This window comes from Myotis yumanensis, unplaced genomic scaffold, assembly GCF_028538775.1.
Source record: "Myotis yumanensis isolate MYYU_CA2020_CCGP unplaced genomic scaffold, mMyoYum1.0.hap1 SCAF_11, whole genome shotgun sequence".
NCBI lineage: Eukaryota > Metazoa > Chordata > Mammalia > Chiroptera > Vespertilionidae > Myotis > Myotis yumanensis.
Genome location: NW_027223762.1, coordinates 5,487,274 through 5,513,657, shown reverse-complemented (window position 1 = coordinate 5,513,657; position 26,384 = coordinate 5,487,274). Strand labels below are relative to the sequence as shown.

The following is a 26,384-nucleotide window of genomic DNA, read 5'->3' as shown; positions in this document are numbered from 1 at the left end:
GACTGTTTTTGCCTTTTTCTGTATTTTCATTAATATTTTGATGGGCATTATATCAAGTATAGTTCTCCTGTTTCTGAGTTAATCTGGAAGAGGTAGTCTATTGTGAATCTGGAAGAGGTAGTCTACCAAAAAATGAATTAATGGTAAATAATTCCCCTTTAATGTACCATAAAAGTGAACCAAAGGACAGCTATTACTACTGTCCTTATCCAGCAAATATTTATTGACTATCTAAAGCTAGAGGATGAAGCTTCAAGGTTAATAAGACACAGCCCTGCCCAGAGGTGTGGCTCAGTGATTGAGCATTGGACCTATGAACCAGGAGGTCATGGTTCGACTCCTGGTCAGGGCACATGCCTCAGTTGTGGGCTCAATCCCCAGTGTGGGACGTGCAGGAAGCAGCTGATCAATGATTGTCTCTCATCACTGATGTTTCTTTCTCTCTCTCCCTCCCTCTCCCTTCCTTTCCTTTCCTCTCTGAAATCAATAAGAATGTATTTAAAAAAAAAAAAAAAAGATATAGCCCTGCCTATAAAAGGCTTTCAGTCTGTTCCAGGAAATGGATTAGTAAATAGATAATTAAAAAACAGTTTAATAAATTCTGAATTCTGTTCTAAGCACAAAGGTATGGCAGAATATTTGTGAGAGAAAGAACCTAGATTATGAAAGGAACCCCAAAGGAGATGATGACTGAGCTCAATCTACAGCTTCAGTTGGGAAAATGTTGATGCCATGTACCAAGAACTTTGCAACTCTTATTTAGCACAGCTAAAGTTGTTACAATTAAAAATAACATCTTTGATTTTCTTAGTGCATACTACTCTTCAATATTCTTATAATATTCAATATACTCATTATATTCTCCACCTAATCTTCATAATAGTCCTGTGAGGTAGGTAATTTAATTACTAGTAGCTTAATTTTGCTGTTGAGGAAATCAAACACCAGAAAAATTAAATATCATATCTAACACAATAAACTTGGAGTCCATAGGAAAGCATGTCATAATTTTGAAATTATTTGAATCTGGCCAATGATTAAGAGAACAGTAATAACTTCAAATTCAAAATCCTTATTAATGATCCATAAAATGTTAAAATATATTTTTAAAATATTTAATTGATATTTTTTAGAGAGAGAGGGGAGAGGGAGAGAGAGAGAGAGGAAACAAAGAAATCCATGTGAGAGTGAAACATGGATCAGCTGCTTCCTGCACGCTCCCTGCCAGGGATGGATTCTGCAACCAGGGCGTGTGCCCTGACCAGGAATGGAACGGGCAACCTTTCTATGCACAAGGCAGTGTTCAACCAACTTAGCCACACCAGCCAGGGCAAATGTTAAAATATTTTTTTAAAAAATCTATAAGCCAAAGGAGAGTCAGTTAACTCAGGATAGAAAAAAATGTTTCTTAACTGTTCTTTATCACTATTAGGTAAGAAGATGTACAGTATTGAGTTAAATAGCATGCCCTCAAGAATTCATGTCCATGCAGAACCTAAGAATGTGACCTTATTTGGAAATAGATTCTTTGCAGGTTAAGATGAGCTCATAATGGGCCCTACATCCAGAATAACTGGTGTTTTTATGAGAAGATAAAGACACAAAGACAGAGACACATACAGGTGACTATGGCGGCAGAGACTGGCGTTATGTCCGGGGTTTCCAGCAACCACCTGCAGCAGGAGCAAATTCTTCCTTAGAGCCCCCAAAGGAATCAGCCCCAGGGATACCTGGATTTCAGACTTCTGGCCTCCAGAACTGTAGGAAAAGATATTTTTTATTGTTTTAAGCCACCCATTCTGTGAAATCTTGTTACAACAGCCTAGGAAATTAATACAGAGAATAATTGCACTTAAATACAGCAATTGACATTTAGGTTTTCAATAAAGACTATGCTGGTAGAAAGATAATAGAAAGATAAATTTTTCTTTTCTACAAATAGACCCCTCCCCCCCTTTCTTTTCTATGAAAATGATTGGACTTTGAATTAAGAGACATAGATTCATGAACCAACTCTGCTACTTGTGGTCTTGGGCAAATTAAGTTACCTTCATGACTTAATTTCCTCATTGATAAACTGAGAAATATTAAAGCTCTACCTAAAAGTAGGGCTCTGTAGCTCAAAAATTCAAGATATTAGTCACCTACAAAACTCTGCAGAGTAAGTTAATAGAGCTAATTTGCATCTAAGATGATATTGAGCCACTTTCTTCCTATCGAAAACTAAATTAAATTCATGGTTTTGGTTTTGAGTTCATTTAAAATAATTTCCTTAGAGACTTTTCATATTGTTGCTCATGAAAATCAGATTAGGTACATTGATCACAGTGCCAGTGCAAGAAGTAATACAAATTCTGTTTAAGATTTCCCAGGCTAGTTTATAGATGTTCTAATAAAAGTGAGTATTAATAACCCTAATGTTAGACAATATTTTGAAATTAGACTTATATAACACTTTGCCAATATAATGTGTTTGTTTTTTTTTAAATAGGATAACAGCACATATAATGTTTTTGAAACACTCATTGACCATAGACCTTATTGATTCTGATTGTGAATTGGATGAATAAAACTAAATAACATATTAATTGTATTATTTCTTTAATGTATTATATAGCCTTAATATTCATGAGGGATATGTCCCAAGACCTTCCTAACTCTCCAATACACGAATATCACTGTAGAATAAAATTGCTTAGTTGGTGTAACCATAACTACCTACTTATAGTATTAAATCCTATATAATAAAGTGCTAATATGCTAATTGGAACAAACGGTATAACAACCTGGACAACCAGTGGGCGGGGCTGGAGCTGCAGGGCTGCAAGGCAGCTGGGGCAGCTATGAGGGCCTACCCTTGCACAAATTTCGTGCATTGGGCCTCTAGTAAGATAATAAATTAAGAACAACAAAGCTACATTGAGCTGTACATAGGTGATCAGTTGACTAAGACTTATACTAATTTCATTCTCAATTGCAGGCACCAGCTTCATAGTTATATAAGATTCACAATTGTACTTTAGCAAAATGACATATTACTGTCGTTATAACCTCCAGGGTCATTCACAAATAGATACAGCCCCAAGATTAAATCTATAAAAACCATATTCTATTAAAATCCTGCTATCTGGAAACATTAAAATTTCCATACATCATCGTACTACTTGAAAAATATATAATTGAAACTTGAGATCCTGGCCATTTTGAAAGCAATTTGAAAGCAGTGGATGAAGGTCAGTTTTGAAAGAGCTAAAATGTACTCTTTGGTCTTTATGGCTTCAACATGCATTTGTAAAAATAGGTCTTCCTAAAAGATTTTTTAAAGGGATTGAAGCTCTTTCTCTTTAGGAGCTAATAAAGCTATTAATCTAAGAGGATGGACCATTAATGATGTTATTTAAAACATGTACTGTGTGAATAATTTGTCACTTTGGTCTAAAGGAAAGAATACTTGTCTTTAGAAAACACCCGTGTTTATCTGGTGAGTTTGTATCTCTCCAGCATCTGGTAAAAGAACTTGTAGGGTCACTTCAGCTAATTAAGAAAGCCTTGTCCAGGAGCCTTAAGGTAGTTAAAACACAATGTTGCTGATGCTGTCAGGTAAGTGCACTTTTCAGTTTCTTGTCTGAATATTTCTTTTTGGTCCTTCCTGTAGGAAGGATCACACTTTTTTTGTGTGAGCAGTGTATTTTATTGAAATGGTACAAATGAGTGGAAAGGTGCCAGAGACAAATCTCTTCTGATTAATGACAAAATAGTTTTCCTTCAGAGAGAGCAGCATTGTACCGTTTGGTGGTGATGGTTATGCTCTGCTTCTGTGGGATGGACTAGGGCTGGGTCAGGTACAGGCTGTGGTGCTGATTTCTGACCAGATCCTAGGTCTGAAGTTAGAGCAGAAGAGAATTCTTTAACTGAGTCTAAGCAGGACAAGATTTCCTCAGAGATCTCCTGTTCTCACTAGGGGCATCTCCAGATCAAAGTGATCTCTAGACCTCTAATGTGAAGTATTCCTAGAATTCCACCCAAATGAAGACTTTTACAACAGATTGGTATATTTTTACCAAAAAGGCAGGTTATAGCATATTGCTGAATTTGGATAGCTGTAACCTTTCCTACTTACTCAAGGTCTTATTCAAATACCATGAAGACTTTCCTGACTACCTATTCCAGAGTGATATTTCCTTCTTTTCAATTGCCAGTAGATTTAAGATACTTAATATGAGCAGAAAATTAAATGAAATATCACTGTGACACACAGTTTTCCTTTTAGATTTTTTTATTTTTTTTAAATAAAATAAAATATATTTTATTGATTTTTTTACAGAGAGGAAAGGAGAGGGATAGAGAGTTAGAAACATCAATGAGAGAGAAACATCGATCAGCAGCTGCCTCTTGCACACCCCCTACTGGGGATGTGCCCGCAACCAAGGTACATGCCCTTGACCGGAATCAAACCTGGGACCCTTCAGTCTGCCGGCCGACACTATCCACTGAGCCAAACCATTTAGGGCTTCTTTTAGATTTTAATATCCAACTATATTGTAAAGCTACTTAGTACAGGATCTGTCTTATACTTTTACTTTGTATCATTCAAAATGCCAAGTTCCTGATTTATAATAGAGCTCAGTATTTATTTGGTTGGCCAATTCCCTCTTTCTCTTTAGTTTTTATTCTCAGTGGACTAGTTTTTGATGCTTTTGCAATCTAGAAGAATTAAAATTCAGTTGGGAGTTCTGATAACTGGGAAGATTATTTTTATAACTTAATAATGATACCGTTTCATAATTGGTATAGTGGGTGTGATAGATAATTCTCCATTTACAAAACCCCTAACAGTGGCAGTGTTCTTATATTGATTTTAAAAATGCATTTTGACATTTTCCAGCTAATGATTATATTGTTATTATTCACTATAGGTTTGTGCCGGATATGGTGGAATATATTATAAAAGTATTTAAACAAGAAGAGATGTAGTGTTTGGGTTAATTTTTATGAACACTGTGTGATTAGATTTATGAATGAAAGAGGAAATTAGACTTGACAGAGGGAGTTTCCAGGCTTATTTGACTGGGCAACAGTTTTTACAATTGACATTAGACACTGGAACTGAACCATTTTTTGGCAACCAATGTAATCATTTGCAAGCCAAGAAATCTGCTTATATTCTTCTTTATGTAGTTGTCCTTTTTTTTTTTTCCTACTGACAAGTGAAGGCTGTGCTAGACTTAATTTATTTTCTCTAACTATTCATTTGGTAGCCACCATGGACAAGATCATAGCTTTCCAAGGCCGTTGTAAAAGTTTAAATAGTTTTCCCTTTTATACTTTCTAAGGGAAAGTAAAATATTTTCTTACGTTGAGTGATTGTCTATATGCAGGTAACACTGAAATCCACATACTATTGATTTAAAGATTTTTGTTACTCAAATTAATTTTTGTGAAATTAGTTCCAAAATCAGGAAATAAAAGCTTAATCATATTAAACAATAAAAAAAATCTTCAAGGAGTTACTACTTAAGATCATTTTGATGATGACACTGCCCAGTGAAAATTCTGCTAGCTTGCAATCCTCTCAAAATCAGACTATAGGCAAACCCTATGACCTTGGAGGTTTATACTAGGAAACAAGGGCTGCCGAAAGGGTAAATGGTGAATGATGCCACGATTCTAGCCTTCCATTTGTCAGCCCCCAGTACAACTATACTGCAGACACACAAGCTATTCCTTTGGGAGTTTAAATTGGCATATTTTATTTTCATGTTGAAGTTCCTGACAAAGTTTCATGTTGTATCAGTACTTCAAGTACAGGTAATTATCATTTGAGGAAATTCATTTGTAAATCAAACCCAATGTAAGAGGTCTTTTTTAATAATATATTTTTATTGATTTCAGAAAGGAAGGGAGATGGAGAGAGAAATAGAAACATCCATGATGAGAGAGACTCATTGATTGATTGCCTCCTGCACGCCCCCTACTGGGGATCGAGCCCACAACCCCGGCATGTGCCCTTGATAGGAATCGAACCCAGGACCCTTCAGTCTGCAGGCCAACACTCTATCAACTGAGCCAAACCAGTTAGGGCGTAAGAGGTCTTTTCTTCAATGGCATGCAGAAGTTGAAAAACTTGTCTTCTTTTTTTTTAATCCTTCTACCAGAGAGGAGTTTGGAGAGTAAAAGTGGAAAAAGATAGTGCTATTACATTACTATGTAAGAAGTCTATTCAACAGAGCGACACATATGTATTTAAGTGTTTCTGACTACAAACCCAGTGCTTTTCAGAAGAGCATGGCATCCAGCACAGTGATGAGACATATATTCTGTACTAAATATTGTTTGAACTGAAATATGTTTTTTCTGTGTTTGTGTTTCCACCCACCAGAGATTTTATAAGCAAAAAGCAAGAAAACCTGTGCCTTTTCACAGGTTTTTTTGTTTTTGTTTTTTTCTGCAAAAAGCTTTATTGTTTCATTTGGTCTAATGCATGGGAGGGGGCTTCAGGAGGTTAAAAGAACGGCCAGTAGTTTAGGGGAGAAGCTCAGGTAAGAGCCAGGCCCCAGGGGAGGCAGAGGGGCCCACAGGCTCCTGGTGGCGCTGAGGGGGGGGCCTTTCGAAGAGACACTCCCCCCGCCCAGCCTGGGCCCAGCTGGCGGAGGTGAGGCCGGTGTCGCCCATCTTCTTGATGAGCTTCACCTCCTCGCCCCCGGAAGTGGTTTCCCAGGAAGTCACAGAGATGAGGGTCTGCAGAGTAGAACCCAGGGCCTGCAGCTCCCCAAGGGCTGGGTCAGGCTCCTCTCCAAGGCCAGGGCGGCCTCCATGGCGTCCTGAGCTTTGCCCACTCACCCTGGGCGGCTCTTGCACGTCCTGGAGAGAAGGCGGCTGCCACGCTGGTTTTGCAACTTTAAGAGCCGCTCAGCGCCCTCGAACTTCTTTTCCATCAACTCGGGAAGGAGTGGCCCCCGCCTGCCCTGAGAGCCACATCATCCCTTGGAGATGGAAGCCCAGGGAGAGGTAGGTGTGGCGCCCGCAGAGGCAGGTGGCCAGGTGGTGACCGCAGCCTCCACCTGGGGGAACGATTCTGACGGATTTGGGAGCTCATGGTTGTTCGGTAATAAGGAGTTAAGGCAGAAAAAAAGGCGTGTTGGCTGGTCTCGGAGATGGTCCTGCAGGTGGTGACTGGGTACTTTTTAAAACAACTTTTGTTGTTGTTTATTTATTAGAATTATTGGGGTGACACTGGTTAAAATTATACAGATGTCAGGTGCCCAATTCCACAGCACGTCACCTGTACGCTGTGGTGTGTGTTCACCACGCCAAGCAGAGTCTCTGTCCATCGCCACATCCCCCTCTGTCCGCCCTGTGCCCGCCCCCCACCTCCACCATCGCCATCCCTGCTTCTCCCAGACCCGCTCCGTCTGCATCCTGACTGGCTAGCTCTTCCTATTCTAGAGCCATTTCTGCGCGTCCTTAGTCTCTGAGGAAGCAGGGCTGTACTTTCCAGGGTCTTAGGTCACTTTTTATTTCCCACTTAAAGCGAGTCGTCTAAGGCTGCCTAGATCTGTTTTTCAGCTTTAGGCAAATGCACCAGCACACACCCAAAGACTGAAGTCCTGAGAGGGCTTTATGTATTTAAGGAGCGGAGAGGATTTCGGTGCTGCAGGAAGGCAGGTTGTGCTGTGGGAATAGAAGCTGGAGAATGGTTGGGAGCTGAACTGTGAATAGCTGTGTAGCCAAACACTCAAACACCAAGTTACATACAAATCAGTCCAGGACCTCAAAGCTGGGGCGTGTTCACATAGAACAGTGATGGCGAACCTATGACACGCGTGTCAGAGGTGACATGCGAACTCATTTTTTTGGTTGATTTTTCTTTGTTAAATGGCATTTAAATATATAAAATAAATATCAAAAACATAAGTTTGTTTTCCTATGGTTGCAAATATCAAAAAATTTCTGTATGTGACACGGCACCAGAGTTAAGTGAGGGTTTTTCAAAATGCTGGCACGCCGAGCTCAAAAGGTTCGCCATCACTGACATAGAAAGCTCGGTCCTAATGTCCAGTTTCATCTGCCTTCGCGATGCAGAGGACGGGCTGCATTGCATGGGGATGGAATGCGGAATTGTGGAGACTCCGAGGTGAAAAAGGCAGCGGAATCCTTTATATAATAAAAGGCTGATATGCAAATCGACCAAACAGCGGAATGACCGGTCACTATGACGCGCACTGGCCACCAGGGGGCAGACCCTCAACGCAGGAGCTGCCCCCTAGTGGTCAGTGTGATCCCACAGGGGAGGCGCCGCTCAGCCAGAAGCCAGCTCACGGCTGGCGAGCGCAGCGGCGGTGGCGGGGTCCCAGGCAGTCAGACAGACCCCGAGGGGTCCCGGACTGCGAGAGGGCGCGGGCTGGGCTGAGGGACCCCCCCTGAGTGCACGATTTTCATGCACCGGGCCTCCAGTTTAAGAAAAAGACGGATCCTGTCCTAACCGGTTCGCTCAGTGGTTAGAGCATTGGCTTGCAGACTGAAAGGTCCCAGGTTTAATTCCGGTCAAGGGCATGTACCTTAGTTGTGTCTTTTTTTGTATGTAAACAATTCAAATAAGTGAAAAGGCAAAGGCCAGCCCTAACCGGTTTGGCTCAGTGGCTAGAGCGTCGGCCTGCGGACTGAAAGGTCCCGGGTTCGATTCCGGTCAAGGGCATGTACCTGGGTTGCAGGCACATCCCCAGTAGGAGGCGTGCAGGAGGCAGCTGATCGATGTTTCTAACTCTCTATCCCTCTCCCCTCCTCTCAATAAAATATATTTTTAAAAAAGTAAAGAAAAGGAAAAGACGGATCCTCTGAGCCTCCGCCACCTTGGTAGTCAGAGTGTTGATGAAGTGCTTCTACCGCAAGGCTTTCTACACACGCGAGCAAACGTTTCTCGGGAGGAATGTAGAAGCTGACGTCACACGGAACGCCCAGAGTCGGAACCGTGACGCGCTGGGAGCGTTTATCAGACGGGAGGCGGTGAGGCTGCACTGCCCGCGCAGCGTGTCAGCTCCATCCTGCATGCACCCCCCCCCCCCCGTCCTGAAATGGGGGTTCCTGTTCACATCACTGTAATTCTTACTCCTGTTTTACCGGGGCCCCTGAGGCCTCCCGACTCCGAACAGCCATCCAGGGGACTGAGGTTTTTGACTGCTGAACAGTAATGACATGTCTCTTAACTCTTGGAAGGGAGAGGGATAGAGAGTTAGCACTAAACCCGTGGTCTAAACACCTGTGTAATAATAACACACATTTTGAAAATCACTCTGTGGCCACGGAATTGACAAAACTCAGCCATGAACTGGAAATAATAAAATATTTTAGGAAATTATTGAAGGAAAAGAAAAATAACCTTTATGAAACTTATGAGCCAGAGCTCTACTACTTCTGCTCACAAGAAGTGGCGTAGCTGAAGCATGGAATTTGTTTCTTTAGGTGACCTGACCCGCAATCTTGGGGGAAGGAGCCCCACGGCAGGTGGGAAAACCTTTTCTACAGCCTGAAAGTGAAGACCAAGCATGTTCTGGGTAATGCTTTTCACACACTTTGCCCTGAAATACTGTTTAACACACTTTCCTAGTGAAGTGGACATTCGATGTCAAGCGCCACCGGGGTGATGAGCAGCTTTAAGGCGGCTTTTCCGGGCGCAGAGAGACTTGGCCCGGCGCTGACACAGCTGCAGGGTGTGACTGGAAAGGTACTCCGCCGGGAAGCCGCCCCCGAAGAAAACATGGAATTTGAGAAGTTGAAACGTCAAGCCGTCTCTGTTCACAAATTAGAAAAATAATGCAGATTCTGACAGAGGAAAGAAACGATTTAGAGCAGCGACGGTCCTGGCTGGAGCAAGAGGCGCTAAAAATAGACCACATAACGGCCAGGGCGGCTCTCGGTGTGAGGGAGAGACACTGGCAGCGACACTGGGAGCTCTCGTTTCGGGTGGAGGAGAGCGTCCGGGGGGCGTGGTCTAGGCGGAGCGGCACTTAGAGGGGGCGGGGCATATAGGATGGGGCGTTGGAGGGGCGTGTTTGGGGCGGGGCTTTCTGTAAACATGACACTGAGTCCAGGCCTCAAGGGGCGGGTTGGGGGCGTGGCCGGGGCGGGCCCGGGATGGGGCGGAGCCTCTTCGCTTGGGCTGAAAGACTGGAGCTTGGCGGGAACCTGGGACAGATGCCCTCAGTTCTCTGTCATGTCGCTCACGCGCCTCACGCCGCCGGCTGCGGAGCTCCGGGAGCCCGCCGGTCCCCCGCCTCCTCCAGACCCTGATTCCCACCCCCCCACTAAGCGGCCCCGCCTCGGGGAGCCCGGCGGGGCCTCTGAGGCGGGGTGGAGGCTGCCTCTGGTGCCTCGCCTGTCGGAGGTGGAGAAAAAATGGGCGCTGTCGCCCAGACCCTTCAGGGCGCTGCTCCTTTCCCCTGACGTGATTTTCGCCAACTCCGCAGACCCGCGTGTGGAGAGCTCAGCCGGCGGGAAGCAGACGGGACATGGGGAATGCCAAAATAGCCCCTGCGAGATGAATGCTGGCTTGCAGTCTGCCCCCTCACGAAGTTTGCATTCTGGTTCGAGGGCTTCCAGAAGGTTCTCTGAGGCAGGACTGTGTGCCGAGGCGGCTGTCAGTGTGCCCCGCGGTGACGGATCCCAAGCTGAGGGGGGGCAGCTTCGGCCCAACACGTCCCTGCGCGACATACAAGGCCTGGCAAACGAGACTGGAAAACGCTATGTAGTCCCAGGGGGAGGCAACGGGCAGGAAGACAGTAGTGACAGGAAACTGACAGGAAATCTGTCGCGGGGCCTTACCTTTGACGAGGAACCGAAACCCACATCTCATGAAGTGGAGGACAGACGCCAAGCTGGCAGCGTCGCACAGTCCAATAAAAAGGAAAATAACATGTCGGCGTCCATGCTGAAAACACCCCGATCTCAGAACCAGCCTGGCCCGAGCATCCCCGAGCCCAGGTTTTGCAGAGAGAGCAGCGCAGGGCCACTCCCCGAGGGTCCAACGGACTTCAAGAGCCCGCTGTCCCCTTCGAAGCAAAGAGCAAAGAAAAAGGGCGACAAAAACGAGACCTGTGTTACCGGTTTCACAAACATCGACTGGCCTCAAAATAGACCGACTGTTAAGAGGCGTAAGTTACTGGACGACACAAAAATGGTGGGCGCGGAAGCCCTGTTTCCGGAACGTGGTGACAGCGGCGCCCGCTCAGCCAGCGAGCACAGGGTCTGTGTGAGGGGAGAGGACGCCATCAGCTTCCGGTGTGGTCACCACAGGGGCATCGAGTCTGATGGAAGGGATCCCGGTGCGAATTTCACTCTAACGCTGCAGAATGCAGCTCGGAAGGAAGCAGGAGCACGCCTGGACTGTCACATAGCCACCCGGTTAGGAAAACGTCAGAGCGAGAGCTATAGCATTAGACATATTTTGAGAAAAAATAGGGAAAACAGCTGGGTTATGCATAGTTACCAAACTAAATGTGAAAATATGAAGAAAACTGGGGAAAAGTGGAATTTGCTACAATTATCGGATACAGCTCTTTTAAGCAAAGAAGATTGTTTTAATGTAAAAGCCATGCATACACACGAAGAACAACCACAGCTTCTCATGATAGGGACACTGGGTAGCCAAAAAGCTTTAATAAATTTTTTTTGGTTCAGTGGTAAAGGAGAAAGCGATAATAGGCTACAGTTGCCGTTGCAATATTATACTTCACAAAAAGACTGTGATTTAAGCAGTATTTTGGTGAATTTCATTACAGAGAGGTTTTACTTCCATAAAAGTATTTCAGCAAAAGAAGCAGATAATAGTATTTTAGCCTGGCATGAAATTTTGAAGTGTCTAAAGCAAACTGATGTTCATAATCTAATAATTAGGAATATAAACGTCAATAGAAGGAATAACATTTTAAGCATATATTTACAAACGGGTGTTTCAAAATCTCTACATATCATATTGAAAACCAACATAGCTTCTTTGCTCAATAACTTTGACTCTTTAACTGGAACTGAAAATGATTCTAAATTAGAAGAGGGGTGCATTTTCAAATGGATAATGTGTTTGAATTATCCAAGAAATATTATGGTGGAAAATCAGATTGTATATCCAGGAAGGACTTTAACTGTTTCAATACCATTAGGAGATAATATGAAACCTATGTTAGAGGAGAAAAAGCTATTTAAAACTGAACAAGTTTTTGAAGAGTTTAAGAAAAAACCCATCGATTCCTTTGGCATGACAACTAAAAATATCGTTTTAATGGACTTTGATGACAGGGATGAAATTAGTTACAAGAGTAAGACTTGTCCTGAACAAGTAACGAATGTGAAAAATTGGGCTCAGTGTGGTACAAACACTGTGAAAATACATGTTAATTCTCTTCCTCAATTCATACAGAACAACTATGAACATATTAATGAAAACTTTTATGAAATAAATATGTACAATGAAAATGTAGCTACTGAAAGAAAACAGGAGCATAGTAAGATTAGTAGCTTTAATTGTAAGTGCATTGCTGAAGATATCTTCAATGTTAGGCAACAAGCCATACCAGCAAGCCACTGCACAAAACGTACTGAACAAACCAGTCCCATGATTGTAACTCAAGTTCAACATTTTGGGAGCTTGCTAAAATGTGAAATTGAAGCAAAAAGATATGAGTTAATTTTAAAGGAGGAAGAAAATGTCATAGCCCAAAGTTTAACATACTGTCACCAAGTTCATAAAGATATTAAGATTGAAAAGGAAGAGAAAAATAGCTTTTATTCAATGGATGGCATTTTTTCTGTGCAACCAGTTTCCTTAATGAGTAGGAAAGTAAACGTGGAAGAGACTAAATATGTTAATCAACATAATCTAGCTGACAAAAAGGAATATGAGAGTATTTTGCAAGGAAGTGAGTTAGCTAATTTAAGGCATTTTTATCCAAAGAATGACTCTATAGAATATGTTAAACATCAATTTGAAGCTGATCTGAGTGTAGGGAACAATGAATGTTTTCAGGATTTAACTGCCAAGTGTTTACCAACAGAAGTTATGACAATAGCCAAAGATTTTGAGATGAAAAGTAAATTTGATTTAGTTCTTGAAGAACTTCGTATGTTTCACAAAATCAGTAAGGAAAATGAAATTCTAAGCACTGTGGAAACAAACAATGGGCAAGAAAATTACTTTAGAGAAAATAATGCTGTGGAGGCGGTAAAAACAAAGATAAAAAAAGATTTGAAAATAGGTACAGTCAACAAAATCTGTGAATCTTCTTTGCTCTGTGATGCTAAAGCAGGTCCTAATATGCATAAAAGACACCAAAGTTTATTTAACTGGGAAACAGTACCCAGAAACAGAGAACAGGAAGTTCCTAATGTACATTCCTGTTTAAGAACATCAGAGGAAGAAGTACTCTATTCGACTTCTGAGGAAGGTATAAAATTAGTTTTAAAATTTTTTCTTATGATAGAAAAAAAATTGCAGCCCCCCCCCCCCCGCTGTGTTGGCCAAATATATAATTTTGGCAAAAGGGAGATAAAGTATAAGCAATGTTTATTGATGCACATTATTTTCTATAAAGAACTATTCCAACATTAAATATGTTGAACTTGAAATTAACAAGTGATAAAAATTTTTCAAGGAGCTTTGAAGCATTTATCTAAATATTAGGATACAATGGGAGGAATATTTTTGAAAAAGTAACTTGTTTAGAATTAACATTTTATATAAAACTTACTTTTTACAGTAATATATTGATCTTTGTTTTCAGATTGTGAGAAACCCTCACCCAAAAGACCTGCTTTTTCCTCTGATGAATTTAAGGAAGAAAAAATTAATTATATAGTGAAAGGAGGTAAGATTTTTGGTTATTTTCTAGAAAACCTTCTAAGATAATTATTGCATTCTTATATTTTTCAGTATAAGGAAAATATACTTAAGTTGTTAGAAAAATAAATATAAAGATTTACCTTTGTAAATAGTAATAATGTACTGGAGCAAATTCTAATAGTTAAAAATTGGCTAAAGATTAAAATACCATTTTAGAATATTAGCTTTAGAATATTATTGGGAAATGTGCTCTTCAAAACTGTTTAATTATTTGCCGGGATGCATTGAAATAACTACATAATAAGATAGATGTAATACATGTCTAATATACAATCTAATATATGTAACATTAATTGGAAAAACAAAAAAAGGCATCTAACTAAGTTGAATTTCCACTGATGAGATGTTGCTCACAGTTATATAATTATCATCAATGTTCTCTATTCTTTATTTATTATGAGGCTCTTTATGTAGACATTTTATTTAGTAATTAAAAATTTAGTATCATTTAGATATAGGAACATGATTTATGACTATGGAATTTAAATTTCAATTACTATTAAACAAAACTAATGAAAAGTTAAACTAGCCTCATCATTTGCCTAAAAGGTTTACAATATCAGAATAAAACACAGCAAGTCTAACGTCTAGTCTAACTTATAATAGTACCAGTGGAATGAGACACGGGTAGGATTTACATTGGGTAATTGTTTTCTAAATGACTAAAACTTTATTTGGTCAGAAACTGCTGGTATTACACAAGACCAGAGCTAGAAAGAGTAATGATGTAGGTGAAATATATTTACCAAAACATTCATCATTTCTCAAAACATTTTCCTGGCTTCTCATCAGTAGGATGCTGCTCGTGGAACCTTTATTCAGTCACTTCCATAATGCATCTTTTCCTTTTTCTAAGCTTGCAATAAAATAATCTTAAAAATTAATCCAAGTCCTGTAAGATAAAAAGCCCATAGGTAGTTTCTTCTCCCATGAATAAAGAGAATAACTGAGGTAGCAATACTCTATGAAACTAAAAGCAGGGGCAGAATTAGCCTGGAAAGGATAGGCGTTGTTTCTTCTAGGACAGAAAGAAAAGAAGAACTTGGGTTAATTTTGAGATAGAATGGAGGAAGATTAGGGAACATGCATCCATATTCTTCATCATTATAATTGTGATAATGAAATGGATGAAATGAAAGATTAAATTATGTGCACAAATTAAAAAAAGAAATGTTACATTTGTTGAAAATATTTGAACCTATACTACTGTACTGTGTCTTTACAAGAAAAAGTGCCTCATTATTACAAAATATGTGTGAGGTCAGCCAGAATTATTTAATATTGTGTTAGGATAGTTGTCTTGGATTTACTTACAAAGATTATCCCCAAGTGGGATAATCTTCCCGAGACTTGTTAAAAATCGATAGTGTCAAGAAATAGTTGAGAGACACTGGGAAGTGGGGATAAGACCTGTTTATACAGAGTGGTTTTAGAGGCATTAGGAAACTCCTGATTGTGCTGAAATGTTTTTGATACTTACTCACTTGTCATCATGATGCCTCCAATTAAAATTTGTGCCACTTAAGTCTCCAGTAACATCCTGTAAACTCTTTGTGTCTTTCTTCCCTATCTGTGGAGAAGGCAAGTATTTTGGGATTATTTTGAGCATGTGTTATATGCCAGCCAGCCAGTGTGCCAGGTGCTTTAAATATCATTCAGCATCCATTCTCCCCTAATTTTAAATTCTATACAAACTAGAGGCCTGGTGCATGAAATTCGTGCATGGGTAGGGTCCCTAGGCCTAGCCGGTGATCAGGGCTGGCTGGGGCCTTCCTTTGTTCCGCACTGCCCCCTGGTGGTCAGCGGTGTCATAGTGCGTGATCGAACTCCAGTCTCCCGGTCGAACTCCCCGTCCCTGAGGGGACACTTTGTATATTAGCCTTTTATGTATATAGATGACCTGGGTATCTTTCTAAATGATTATGGTTCTGTTGTGGGGTAGGCATTATGATTCTGATTTTTAACAAGTGCCCAGATGCTGCTAGTCTGTGGACTATACTTTGAGTTGCAAGGATTTAGAAAAACAATCGAGTTAGTATTATTTTTAAAAGATGACTAATAAATTTCATAAATTTTCTAAATACTAATTTTTAAAATGAACCATTTCTGGTAGTACGTTTGAATATTTAGAATTGTCAAATGATACAACGCAATACATTAATCCAGTATATAGCAATAATAAAAAGGGTCATAATTTATTTAATAAAAAGGTAGGAAGTCCAAGGTTATAAAAAAGCACATCCTTGCAACCACAACTTAATCACTGTTTAAGGGCATATGCTTTGCAAAAGGCCTACTGTTGATACAAATTGGTTTAGTGATTTCCCACCCATTGCAAAATTATCAGAAGTATCTGTCATATTAGCATATGAAAGGGGAAAGCTATACTTTGAAAAAGTAATCAAATAGACGAATCATAGCTTTTACTGAAATAAAAATCTCATAATGTAGAAGTACACTTAGCATAAATTGCTGACATTACTTAATTTATAACCAAATCTAGTGTATCAGATATGATCCATCAATTTTGGTTTATTTAAACAATTCCTTTTTGTTTAAAAAATAATTTAGCAATATTTTTTTAAATTTTTTATGAATAACTAGCTATATTATGTTGTTTCCTCCCTTTTTACATATAATTAAAATTTGCATTTTATTTCATTATTGTTTACATAGGTACACACACATTCTTTTTGGTTAAACTTAGTAGAAATTATGTTGTTTACCTTTTGTCAGATTTGAAGTTATGTTTATTACACTATTTTTAGTATAATGTGCTTTTATATTAAGATCATACTAATTCATTAAAGCATGATGAAAGCTTGATAGATACATTTTTAGCTTTAAATATGTATCCTACTGTTTATTTTTAAAAATAAAGCACCTGAAATTTAGAGGTATTGTATTTTATTATCAAGGGTAGTTGATTCTGTTTATCTGGTTAACTGATTTAATAACAGATATATCTTCATGAAATGTTTTGAGCTGTTTTAAAAATGACATTTACATTCTATTATTGATAATAATCTCTATTAGAAATCAAATATAATCATTAATAGTATAGTTTAGTTATTTAGCTTCTAATAAGAAAAAGTGACATGGTGTTTAGAGCCACTATCAGTGATGGCGAACCTTTCGAGCTCGGCGTGTCAGCGTTTTGAAAAACCCTAACTTAACTCTGGTGCCGTGTCACATATAGAAATTTTTTGATATTTGCAACCATAGTAAAACAAAGACTTATATTTTTGATATTTATTTTATATATTTAAATGCCATTTAACAAAGAAAAATCAACCAAAAAAATGAGTTCGCGTGTCACCTCTGACACGTGTGTCATAGGTCCGCCATCACTGCACTATATCAGGTGTAACTTTAAAATCTATATAGGCCCAGGTAGCTGAACTGGTGAGAGTGTTGTCCTGATACACCAAGAAACACCAAGGTTGTGGGTTCCATCCCCAGTCAGGGCACATACAAGAATCAACCAATGAATGCAAAAATAAGTGGAACAATAAATCAATGTTTCTCTCACTTGAAAATCAATACTTAAAAAAAAAATCTATGTAGTCTTTTTGTTAAGTCAGACTGTCTGACTGGAATGATGATTTTATTTAGTTTGTATTTTATATTGGCCAAGTTACTTAACTTTTGTGCTGAGGTTTCTACATTTTAAAAATGGAGATAGGATTAAGTAAGCTAATTCATTTAAAGCACTTAACTCAGTGAGTCAGTAAAGTTGCTAGTATGATTAAAAGTTATCAAAATTTTTTAATCTTAGAAACTATGAGTAATTTTTTCCCTTAAATACTTTTATTGTCTTATATTTTTAGGTAGTAATTTTTCACATGGAATTTCAAGAGTACTACCTCTTAAGACATGCAGTCGTCCAATCAGAGTTGGTTTGTCAAGAAAAGCCAAACTTAAACAACTTCATCCCTATTTATAGTAAATATGTTATGAGGACTTAAAAGAAGATATTGAACTTTAAAATTTCATGACAACTATCAATCTTTTATTTATTTCTTTGGCTAAATGCTTTTCTTTCATCTTGAGGTTTGGGGGCTTTCTTTATTATAAAGTATGGAGAGGGTGTGTGTGTGTGTGTGTGTGTGTGTGTGTGTGAGTGAATTATATTTAAACATTATATAATATTTTATTGATAGTTTTATGGCATTAACGATATACAATTAAAAGTTTTTGTGATCTTATAAAACATGTCAACTTATTTTTCATAACATATGCATATATATAAAATGCTTTTGTGGAGAAGATTGGTAGCCTTTATAGGTTTCTCTAAAAGATCTGTGACTCTTAAAAAGGTAACAAACCTTATTTGCTTCTGTTTAAAAAGCCAGCATGCCTCTGCTTCATAGGTGTTCTGCATTTGAAGTGTAGTGGAATCTTTGCTGTTTAATAGATGTAATGTTTTCATTCCTTACAAACAGGTGTGTGTGTGTGTGTGTGTGTGTGTGTGTGTACGCGCGCAAAAGTTAACACTGAAATTTTGAAACAGCAACAGAATGAGTGAATTTTAATATTTGTTCACTGCTGGTGAGTAAAAAGGAAAATCTCCCCTATGAAATTATTGTTAACACTTTGCTTTGTGGTCACTTCAACATTTTTGGGGGTTGGGACAGGGAGGAAAAGTAACAATAGTCCACATGTCCCTGGCATCACTTCAGAGCAGTGTGAACAATTTAATGATCTTTTGTAAGAAATGTTTTATGATTTAAAAAATAAATTTAGTGCCGAAACCGGTTTGGCTCAGTGGATAGAGCGTCAGCCTGCGGACTGAAAGGTCCCAGGTTCGATTCCGGTCAAGGGAATGTACCTGGGTTGCGGGCACATCCCCAGTAGGAGGTGTGCAGGAGGCAGCTGATCGATGTTTCTCTCTCATCGATGTTTCTAACTCTCTATCTCTCTCCCTTCCTCTCTGTAAAAAATCAATAAAATATATTTAAAAATAAATAAATAAAAAATAAATTTAGTGAACTTATTTTTAGTGGTCATTTTTTAAAAAGATGGTTATTTTTCAAATGGCTAAATCCCCCAACCTGTCTTAAACTTAATACTGTCTTTTAATTTCAGCTCCTCTGTTGAAAATAAATGTATCTCTTCCTTGACTTAGGCAAAACCATCTTGGCAAATTTAGTTCAGTTCTAGCGATTTTTTAAAAAGTTTTTTTTTTTTTTAATTGATTTTTAAAGAGAGAGGGAGAGAAATGGAGAAACATCCATCAGCTGCCTTTTGCACAACCCCTGCCAGGGATCAAGCCTGCAACACAGGCAGGTGTCTTGACCAAGAATCAAACCAGCAACCTTTTGATGCATGGGATGAACCCCAACCCACTAAGCCACACAGCCAAAGGCCAGGGTGGTTCTGGGTATTTGATGGTTTGAAAGTCCATTGGTTGGGAAGAAATTCCATCATACTCATTCATGCTTTAAGCTGGGGATTTTGTTTGTTTTTTCAAATGCTTGTACCTACTTTGCAATAGTTTTCTATGTTAGTAATTGTGAAGAACCAAGGTGTGGAGCAGTACTAAAAATTAAGTAATGGTATAAGTATATACCAGAAGTCTGATGATAGCAATTTTTATTGATCAGAATAATATTTGGTTATGGTAGTGACTGATACTAAAAAAAAATTCTGATTATTTATTACTAGATAATTTCTCACACATATATGTTTTTCCATTGTATGCAAATTGAAAAAGGATGTACCATTTTTGTTGTTGTGTGTTGGATTATGTAGGAAATGTTTGTGTAAATTTTTTTAAAAGGATGAAAAAATTTCTGTGGATGCTTTGTGTAGTATCTTGACATTTGTATTAATAGTTTAAAGTTCACTTCCAAATAAAACTCCCATAATGTTAGAAAACAAAGGTAATGGATCATTGTTTTAATTCATTTCCCTTATTTTTCAAGTGAAAAAAAAATAGAGGTGCAAAGAGGATTGGTGAGTTTTTCAAAATCACAAAGTTGGTCAGGACTGGGATAGAGGCAATCTCCTCCATAGCATTCTTTCCCACCTTTCTCTGCATTCACTTTCTATTTCCACCTCCAGAGTTTATCTTTGGCCCAAGAGCAGAATTGTGATCATTTAGTTAATACCTACTATTAAGTTACTCACTCATAGAATAAATGTATTTTAATACTCCTACTGTTGTGTTAGGCTCAGTGATAGAATACAGAAGTCCTTGCCTCAAGGAGCTTACTTGAGATTGGAAAAGAAATGTCAGATATACATAATTTAAGAACAACCATCAGTAGAATAATATTTTTGAAAACACTAGACAGAGAAATAAAATGGGCTGCTTAGCAAAAACTAAGGAAAAAAGGAAGCAGCAAGAAAACACAAAAAACAGAAAGTGTATAATGACAGAAGGAAGACTAAATGGATTAACAAAGTAAGTCTGATTATCCTATTTCAAGCCAAGATTCTGAGACACACGAAAAACTCTCTCAAATTCAGCTCTATTTATTAATTTCCATGCTCTTCCATGTAGTTTCTAACTTCATTATCCTGCTCTAATTTCTTATTCTTCTCGCAGAACTCTTCAGTTTTTCACACACTATATAATTTATGCCTTATAAGAATGCAAGTCCTTGGAGGTAGGATTCTTTACCACCCACTCCTACCCCCAATATATCCCAAGTGCCTTGAATAGTACCTGCCCCTACTATAATACCCATGCTATATTATTTGAATGAGTGAATGAATAAATTTCTGTACCTGCTCATAATAGCTATGTCTTTTTGATCTTTGATCTTTCTTTATAAAAATTTTGGGAAATATTACACCTCTCCCAATGCAAAACTTGTTCCGGCTAGTGTCATTACTCAAGTACCCCTCCCCCCAGGACCTTCTTCCTTAACGTACATACACACACAGAAACATCACCTCCCCCTTCCTGCCTAGTTCTGTGAGTTTTTGTTTTTGGAATTGGAAAATTGGAGGATAGGAGGAAGGTAACATTTTAGCTTTTAAGTTTTTGTGTCTCCGTAGCCAGGTTTGCAGAGGTTGCATTGGGGGCTGTGGTGGAATACATTTTAAATGGAAACCCATTCTCCTCTCCATTTTGTTCTTTTTATCCTTGTTCTTAAAATGTAAAAGTTGAATGTGTTCAGATCAGAATAAAAATATTCAGACAATGAAAAGCCACTTCAAAAAATACTTGCTTTTATTCAACCTTAGAATAAATCTTGGTGTTACTTCAGTTTAAAATAGCAAGCTTTTGAATGTGTAACAGTAAGCTCGAGAAGAAAAGCAGAACCTTATATTACACTAAATAAAAAGTTATATTATAGTCAGTACATTAAGTATGTAGACCTCTGAGGTAATATTACCTGTTTAATCTTATTTAGTTAAGCAAAATGGGAAAAAAATCTAGTGACTCATAATTCTTTCTATATAGCAAACATCCTTTTAAAGCAGTGGTTCTCAACCTTCCTAATGCCACGACCCTTTAATACAGTTCCTCATGTTGTGGTGACCCCCAATTTCATTGTTACAAATTGAACATAATTAAAGCATAGTGATTAATCACAAAAACAATATGTAATTATATATGTGTTTTCCAACGGTCTTAGGCGACCCCTGTGAAAGGGTGGTTCGACCCCCAAAGGGGTCAAAACCCACAGGTTGAGAACCGCTGTTTTAAAGGAACCTATCCATTGAATGGTTTGGACCTGTTTAACTTATGAGAAACTCTATTAAATTTACTCACATTCTGTATCAATAATAAAGAATGAACCAGCCCTAACCGGTTTGGCTCAGTGGATAGAGTGTCGGCCTGTGGACTCAAGGGTCCCAGATTTGATTCAGGTCAAGGTCATGTACCTTGGTTGAGGGCACATCCCCAGTGGGGAGTGTGCAGGAGGCAGCTGATCGATGTTTCTCTCTCATTGATGTTTCTGGCTCTCTATCCCTCTCCCTTCCTCTCTGTAAAAAACCAATAAAATATATTTTAAAAAAAAGAATGAACCATAACAATGGTTATTTGGACTTTCTAAAGTCGTTTATGAACACAATCCTATGGATGTGACCTATTTTTCCCATCTCGGAAAGAAAAAAGATGTTTCAGTAGCATTAAGGTTTGTAATTTGGGGACTTGAGGAATGGAGTAGAGATCATTCTATTTTCATGGGACTAAAATTAAAGATAATATCCATGAAATGTCTAGCTCAGCTCCTGGTATACAGCAAGCATATAATTACTAATATCTGTTATTAATATTTTAAAAAGGAGCTTTTTCACCCTTTTTAGGGTTATATGAAAATATACTAATAGAGTTTCCTGTTTAAGGGATCTTACCTACAAAGGATGGGCTGAAAAATGTTTACCTTTATGTTTTTAAGTCTATTACATGTTTTGAATATTTATTTTTCAGAACACTTTATTAATTCATAATTCAAACATTATATGTTTGGGTCAATCTATTTTCACATGTATAATGTACTATGTCAGGTCCAATGGCAGTTCTTTTATTATAAATAATTTTTAAAAATGATACAGCTGTTTTCATTACAGTATACAAATTTTATTACATAACACCAATTTACCATTTTAACAGTTTTTAGGTATACAGTTCAGTGGCATTAAGTACATTCACACTGTTGAATATAGCACTTTTGAATGTCACTTTATTTAAAATAACATGTTTTGCTCTAAACATGTTATTTTAAATAAAGTTTTTCCTTTTTTAAAAGTTTTATTTTAGTTTAAATTTATCTTTATTGTTGAAAGTATTATAGTTCTTTCACTTGGGGCTTGTTTCTTTTGGCTGACTCTTTGGGTTTGTTTCTATGTATTAGGTAGATCTGCTATGACTCCCAGCCTTGGTGGGTGTCATGCAGTGGATGGCCTGTGGGATCCAGTGGTGCAGTCTCCCTGATCACCAGACCTAGGTCTAATAATTATCCTTGTGCACTTCGTGTGTGCCCTCCCGTTACAATTGAGTCCTTTTGTTTTTTTTTGTCAGAAACACAAACTGGTTTATTATCTAGACAGCTGATATTAAATATAATGGAATTCTTCTGCCAAAGTATAGTTTATCAATTTGATTCATCAACTTTTGATGCTTAAAAAATGTTCACCGGAATAAAATTAAAGAATTAAATGTTAGTTCATGTCTTTTATTAACCCAAATACAATTACTTGTCTTCTGGTTTGTTGAAACATTTGCCACAATAATGTCTGTCAAAGTGGCTGGCCATAAACACTCCAGTACCACATTCATCTGAAAGCACTCCCGAAAAAGGTGACTGGTTTTGCCATTCTCATCCACTTTGTAGTATTTCAGGACAGCCAGCTTAACCTTCTTTCTCTGATGCTTATTCTTCTTGGGAGTGGTGTAAGACTTCTTCTATCTTTTCTTAGCACCACCATGAAGTCTCAACACAAGATGAAGAGTGGACTCCTTTTGAATGTTGTAGTCAGACAAAGTATGTCCGTCTTCCAATTGCTTGCCAGCAAAGATCAGTCTTTGCTGATCAGGAGGAATTCCTTCCTTATCCTGGATCTTGGCTTTTACTAGTATATTTTCTATCGTATCCGAGGGTTCAACCTTGAGAGTGAGGGTTTTCATGAAAATCAGCATCCCGCAGATTGCAGATCGGTAAGACAATTGCTATTGGCTCGTTCTTTTGTGGGCTCATCCCAGTGAAACCCCCAACACAGTGTGCAGTCTGCTGTGCAGTTACTTATCACACAAAGTGGAATTCTCTGCAAATTTTGGCGCCTGTGTATATACTACTTCTGGAGCTTATTGGATCCTGCTCTGTTGTTTAAAGCTGGCCATTGGGTTTATTGGTTTTGAGCCTCTTTGGAGTGTCTCTGGTACAGGCCAATGTCTGGTGCTGTTTGTGACTGGCCCTGTTTAGAGCTATCAGCAACCCATAGCTTGTAGCTCCCTCTGCTAGGGCTAGACGCAAATGGGAAGGACCAAATTGTGCACCAAGGTCTGTTTTTTCTTGCTCAGGGCCCAGAGGCAGGTCAGACAAAAACTCAAAACAATAAGAGATCTGCCTCTGCCTGCAGGCAGATTGTTAGTCTCAATCACTTAATGAGCCACAGGCTGTAGAGCTCAGTGGAGTGTTTACTCCACAGGGTGGGGAAAAAGGGTTTCCAAGGGGTGGGGCAATTTCTTCCCCCCAGGCAAAAGTTGCATGAATGGGGAAGCTGGGCCTGAGAAAGATGGTTTCTCGTGTATGGAGGGAAGAATGACTCAGCACATGGATCAACATGGTTGTCCTCTGTGTTCTCTCCCCACCAAGCTGCCCACCCCAGACTCTCCTCACTCAGCTCTAGTCCACTCTGTCCTCCCACTGCTGGAGCCCAAGGTAAGTGGCTGCAAACAAAATCTAGTGCGTTGGCTCCATAAGAGGGTGTCTGCATATCTAGCTGTCTGTCCCTGCTGGACAGAACCCCTGGTGCTTTTCACAGCTAAATGTGATGTAGGCACCTTTCCAAGTTCTGGTGCTTTGGGCTGGGGAGCCCTCCAGGTTTGGGGTTTAGATCACAGACTTCTCAGGGGGAACCTCCCGCAATTGAGATAATCCTCTGGAGCTTCAGCTGCTGCCTTTGGAGCCTGGCTCCTCTGCTCTTCCTCTTCGATGAGGTCTCCTCTGTATGTCCTTGGTTATAAGGGTTCTCTCTAGCTGGTCTTCAGTTGGTTTTTCAGGATGATTTTTCTGTATTTTAGTTGTAATTCCAGTTTGGTCCTGGGAAAATGTCAGCATAGCTTCCACTTAATCCACTGCCATTTCCCTCCAGTCACTCAGTTTTTCTTTTCTTTTTTTTTCTTTTTTTAAGAAAAAAAAGAGTGACATCATAAAAAAGAGCAGGTGCTTTTTTATTTGTTGAATAAATGATTATACTCTTTTTTCAATACCACCAGCCTCCATCTCCTTTTCTCTGGACCACTTTGCACATTCCCAGAAGAGACTTTGAAACAGAAATGCACTTTACTTTCTGCTATAGGTGAGGCAGTAAGGATTGTCTAAGATCTTAAAAACATAATGTTGGCTACTGGCCTAGGAAGGAGAAAGCATAAACTACTGATTATTTACTTATTTAACACTCATTTTGTACATATGTGTATATATAATGTATAATAATGGGTCTGACATCTGCTTCCGTTTCCTTTTGATTATCAAGTTGATATGAATTGGTTACTAGGGTTTCCTAGGGAGTAATTCTGATCTAGTCTGAACACAATACACTGTATTGGACTCCACTCATTTCTAATGTTGTCAGGAGTATTCTGGGATGTCTATGTTTGTCTTTAGGATTCTTATTCTGAACTCTGTATCTTCACCTTTGCATTTATTTTGCAACATAATCTTTAAGAAGTAATTAGTTCTTAATCATTTGATTTTTATAAAGCTTTGATTCACTTAAAACAGATGGCTGGGTAATCTGAGACCATTAAAAGGATACTTCTGTGCTTCTAATGACTTTTGGAGTAAAATTGCACTTATGTTACTTATTGCAATCGTGACTTTAGAAGTCAATACTTCTTAATCAGTGGTGACTTTGCCTACCAGGGGGAACACTTAGCAGACGTCTTCCACTCTCATGACTAGAGCTGTATTCACCTAGTGAGTAAAAGCCAAAGATGCTGCTACACACCCTACAGTGGGACAGCCTCCCCCATTCCCAAAAGAGAATCTGACCCTAAGTTTCAGAAATATGAAGGTTGAGGAACCCTGACTTAGGAAAATGACTTCACCTTTCTATACTTAATTTCTTCATCTACAAAATGGAAATAACCATGTCTACTTATGAGATTATTGTGCAACCAAAATTAGATAGCAATACAAACAGAGTGATCCATTAGTAGAAACTACATATATGGTAGTTATTAATATTAAATAATATTGGAGCTGGAAGTTTTTCGAGAGCATGTTGATCCACTGTCTTGTATCATGCACCTGTTCTGTCCCATTTCAAATGCACCTGGCTTTCCCTTTACTCCAGTAACTGCTAAGCAGCGGTTCTCAACCTGTGGATCGCGACCCCTTTGGGGGTCGAACGACCCTTTCACAGGGGTCACCTAAATACATCCTGCATATCAGATATTTATATTACAATTCATAACAGTAGCAAAATTACAGTTATGAAGTAGCAACAAAAATAATTTTATGGTTGGAGGTCACAACATGAGGAACTATATTAAAGGGTCGCAGCATTAGGAAGGTTGAGAACCACTGTGCTAAGGGGAATACTTCTGTGCAGGCTTTGAACTCCTTCACTTACCTGCAACCTGAGATCACTTTGTCTCAGGCTTTCATACACACCTCTCATTTCCTGACCAAGGCTTCTCTGACATCTCTGGGTGGACATCTGTGGGACCCTGAGCCGAACGCATGCAATAGTACAACCATGCCTGACTGATAGGGCCCTGAGTTGATGAATACATTCTTCCTTCCGCCTTTTGTCCCTCAGTGGACTGCTCTAACATTGCTCATGTCATGAAGCTTCCAGAAGGTTC

At 39.0% G+C, this 26,384-nt stretch overlaps 1 protein-coding gene and 1 pseudogene across 1 annotated transcript; one reads left to right on the top strand and one right to left on the bottom strand.

Annotated features, from left to right (window-relative positions):
* Positions 1-10,210: 10,210 nt before the first annotated feature.
* RAD51AP2 (RAD51 associated protein 2) lies at positions 10,211-17,834 on the top strand. Its single transcript, XM_070428572.1, has 3 exons — positions 10,211-13,433; positions 13,770-13,853; positions 17,719-17,834. Exons 1-3 carry the CDS (start codon positions 10,211-10,213, stop codon positions 17,832-17,834), a joined length of 3,423 nt encoding a protein of 1,140 aa, XP_070284673.1.
* A 5,170-nt stretch (positions 17,835-23,004) lies between these two features.
* LOC139019358 (ubiquitin-ribosomal protein eS31 fusion protein-like) lies at positions 23,005-23,489 on the bottom strand (annotated as a pseudogene).
* Positions 23,490-26,384: the final 2,895 nt, after the last annotated feature.

What these genes read in the sequence shown, in the direction of transcription:
- RAD51AP2 (XM_070428572.1), top strand. Translation starts at nt 10,211, where the DNA reads ATGTCGCTCACGCGCCTCACGCCGCCGGCTGCGGAGCTCCGGGAGCCC. An exon ending in CTATTCGACTTCTGAGGAAG is followed by an intron (nt 13,434 to 13,769) that starts GTATAAAATTAG and finishes CTTTGTTTTCAG; the next exon opens with ATTGTGAGAAACCCTCACCC. An exon ending in TAATTATATAGTGAAAGGAG is followed by an intron (nt 13,854 to 17,718) that starts GTAAGATTTTTG and finishes TTATATTTTTAG; the next exon opens with GTAGTAATTTTTCACATGGA.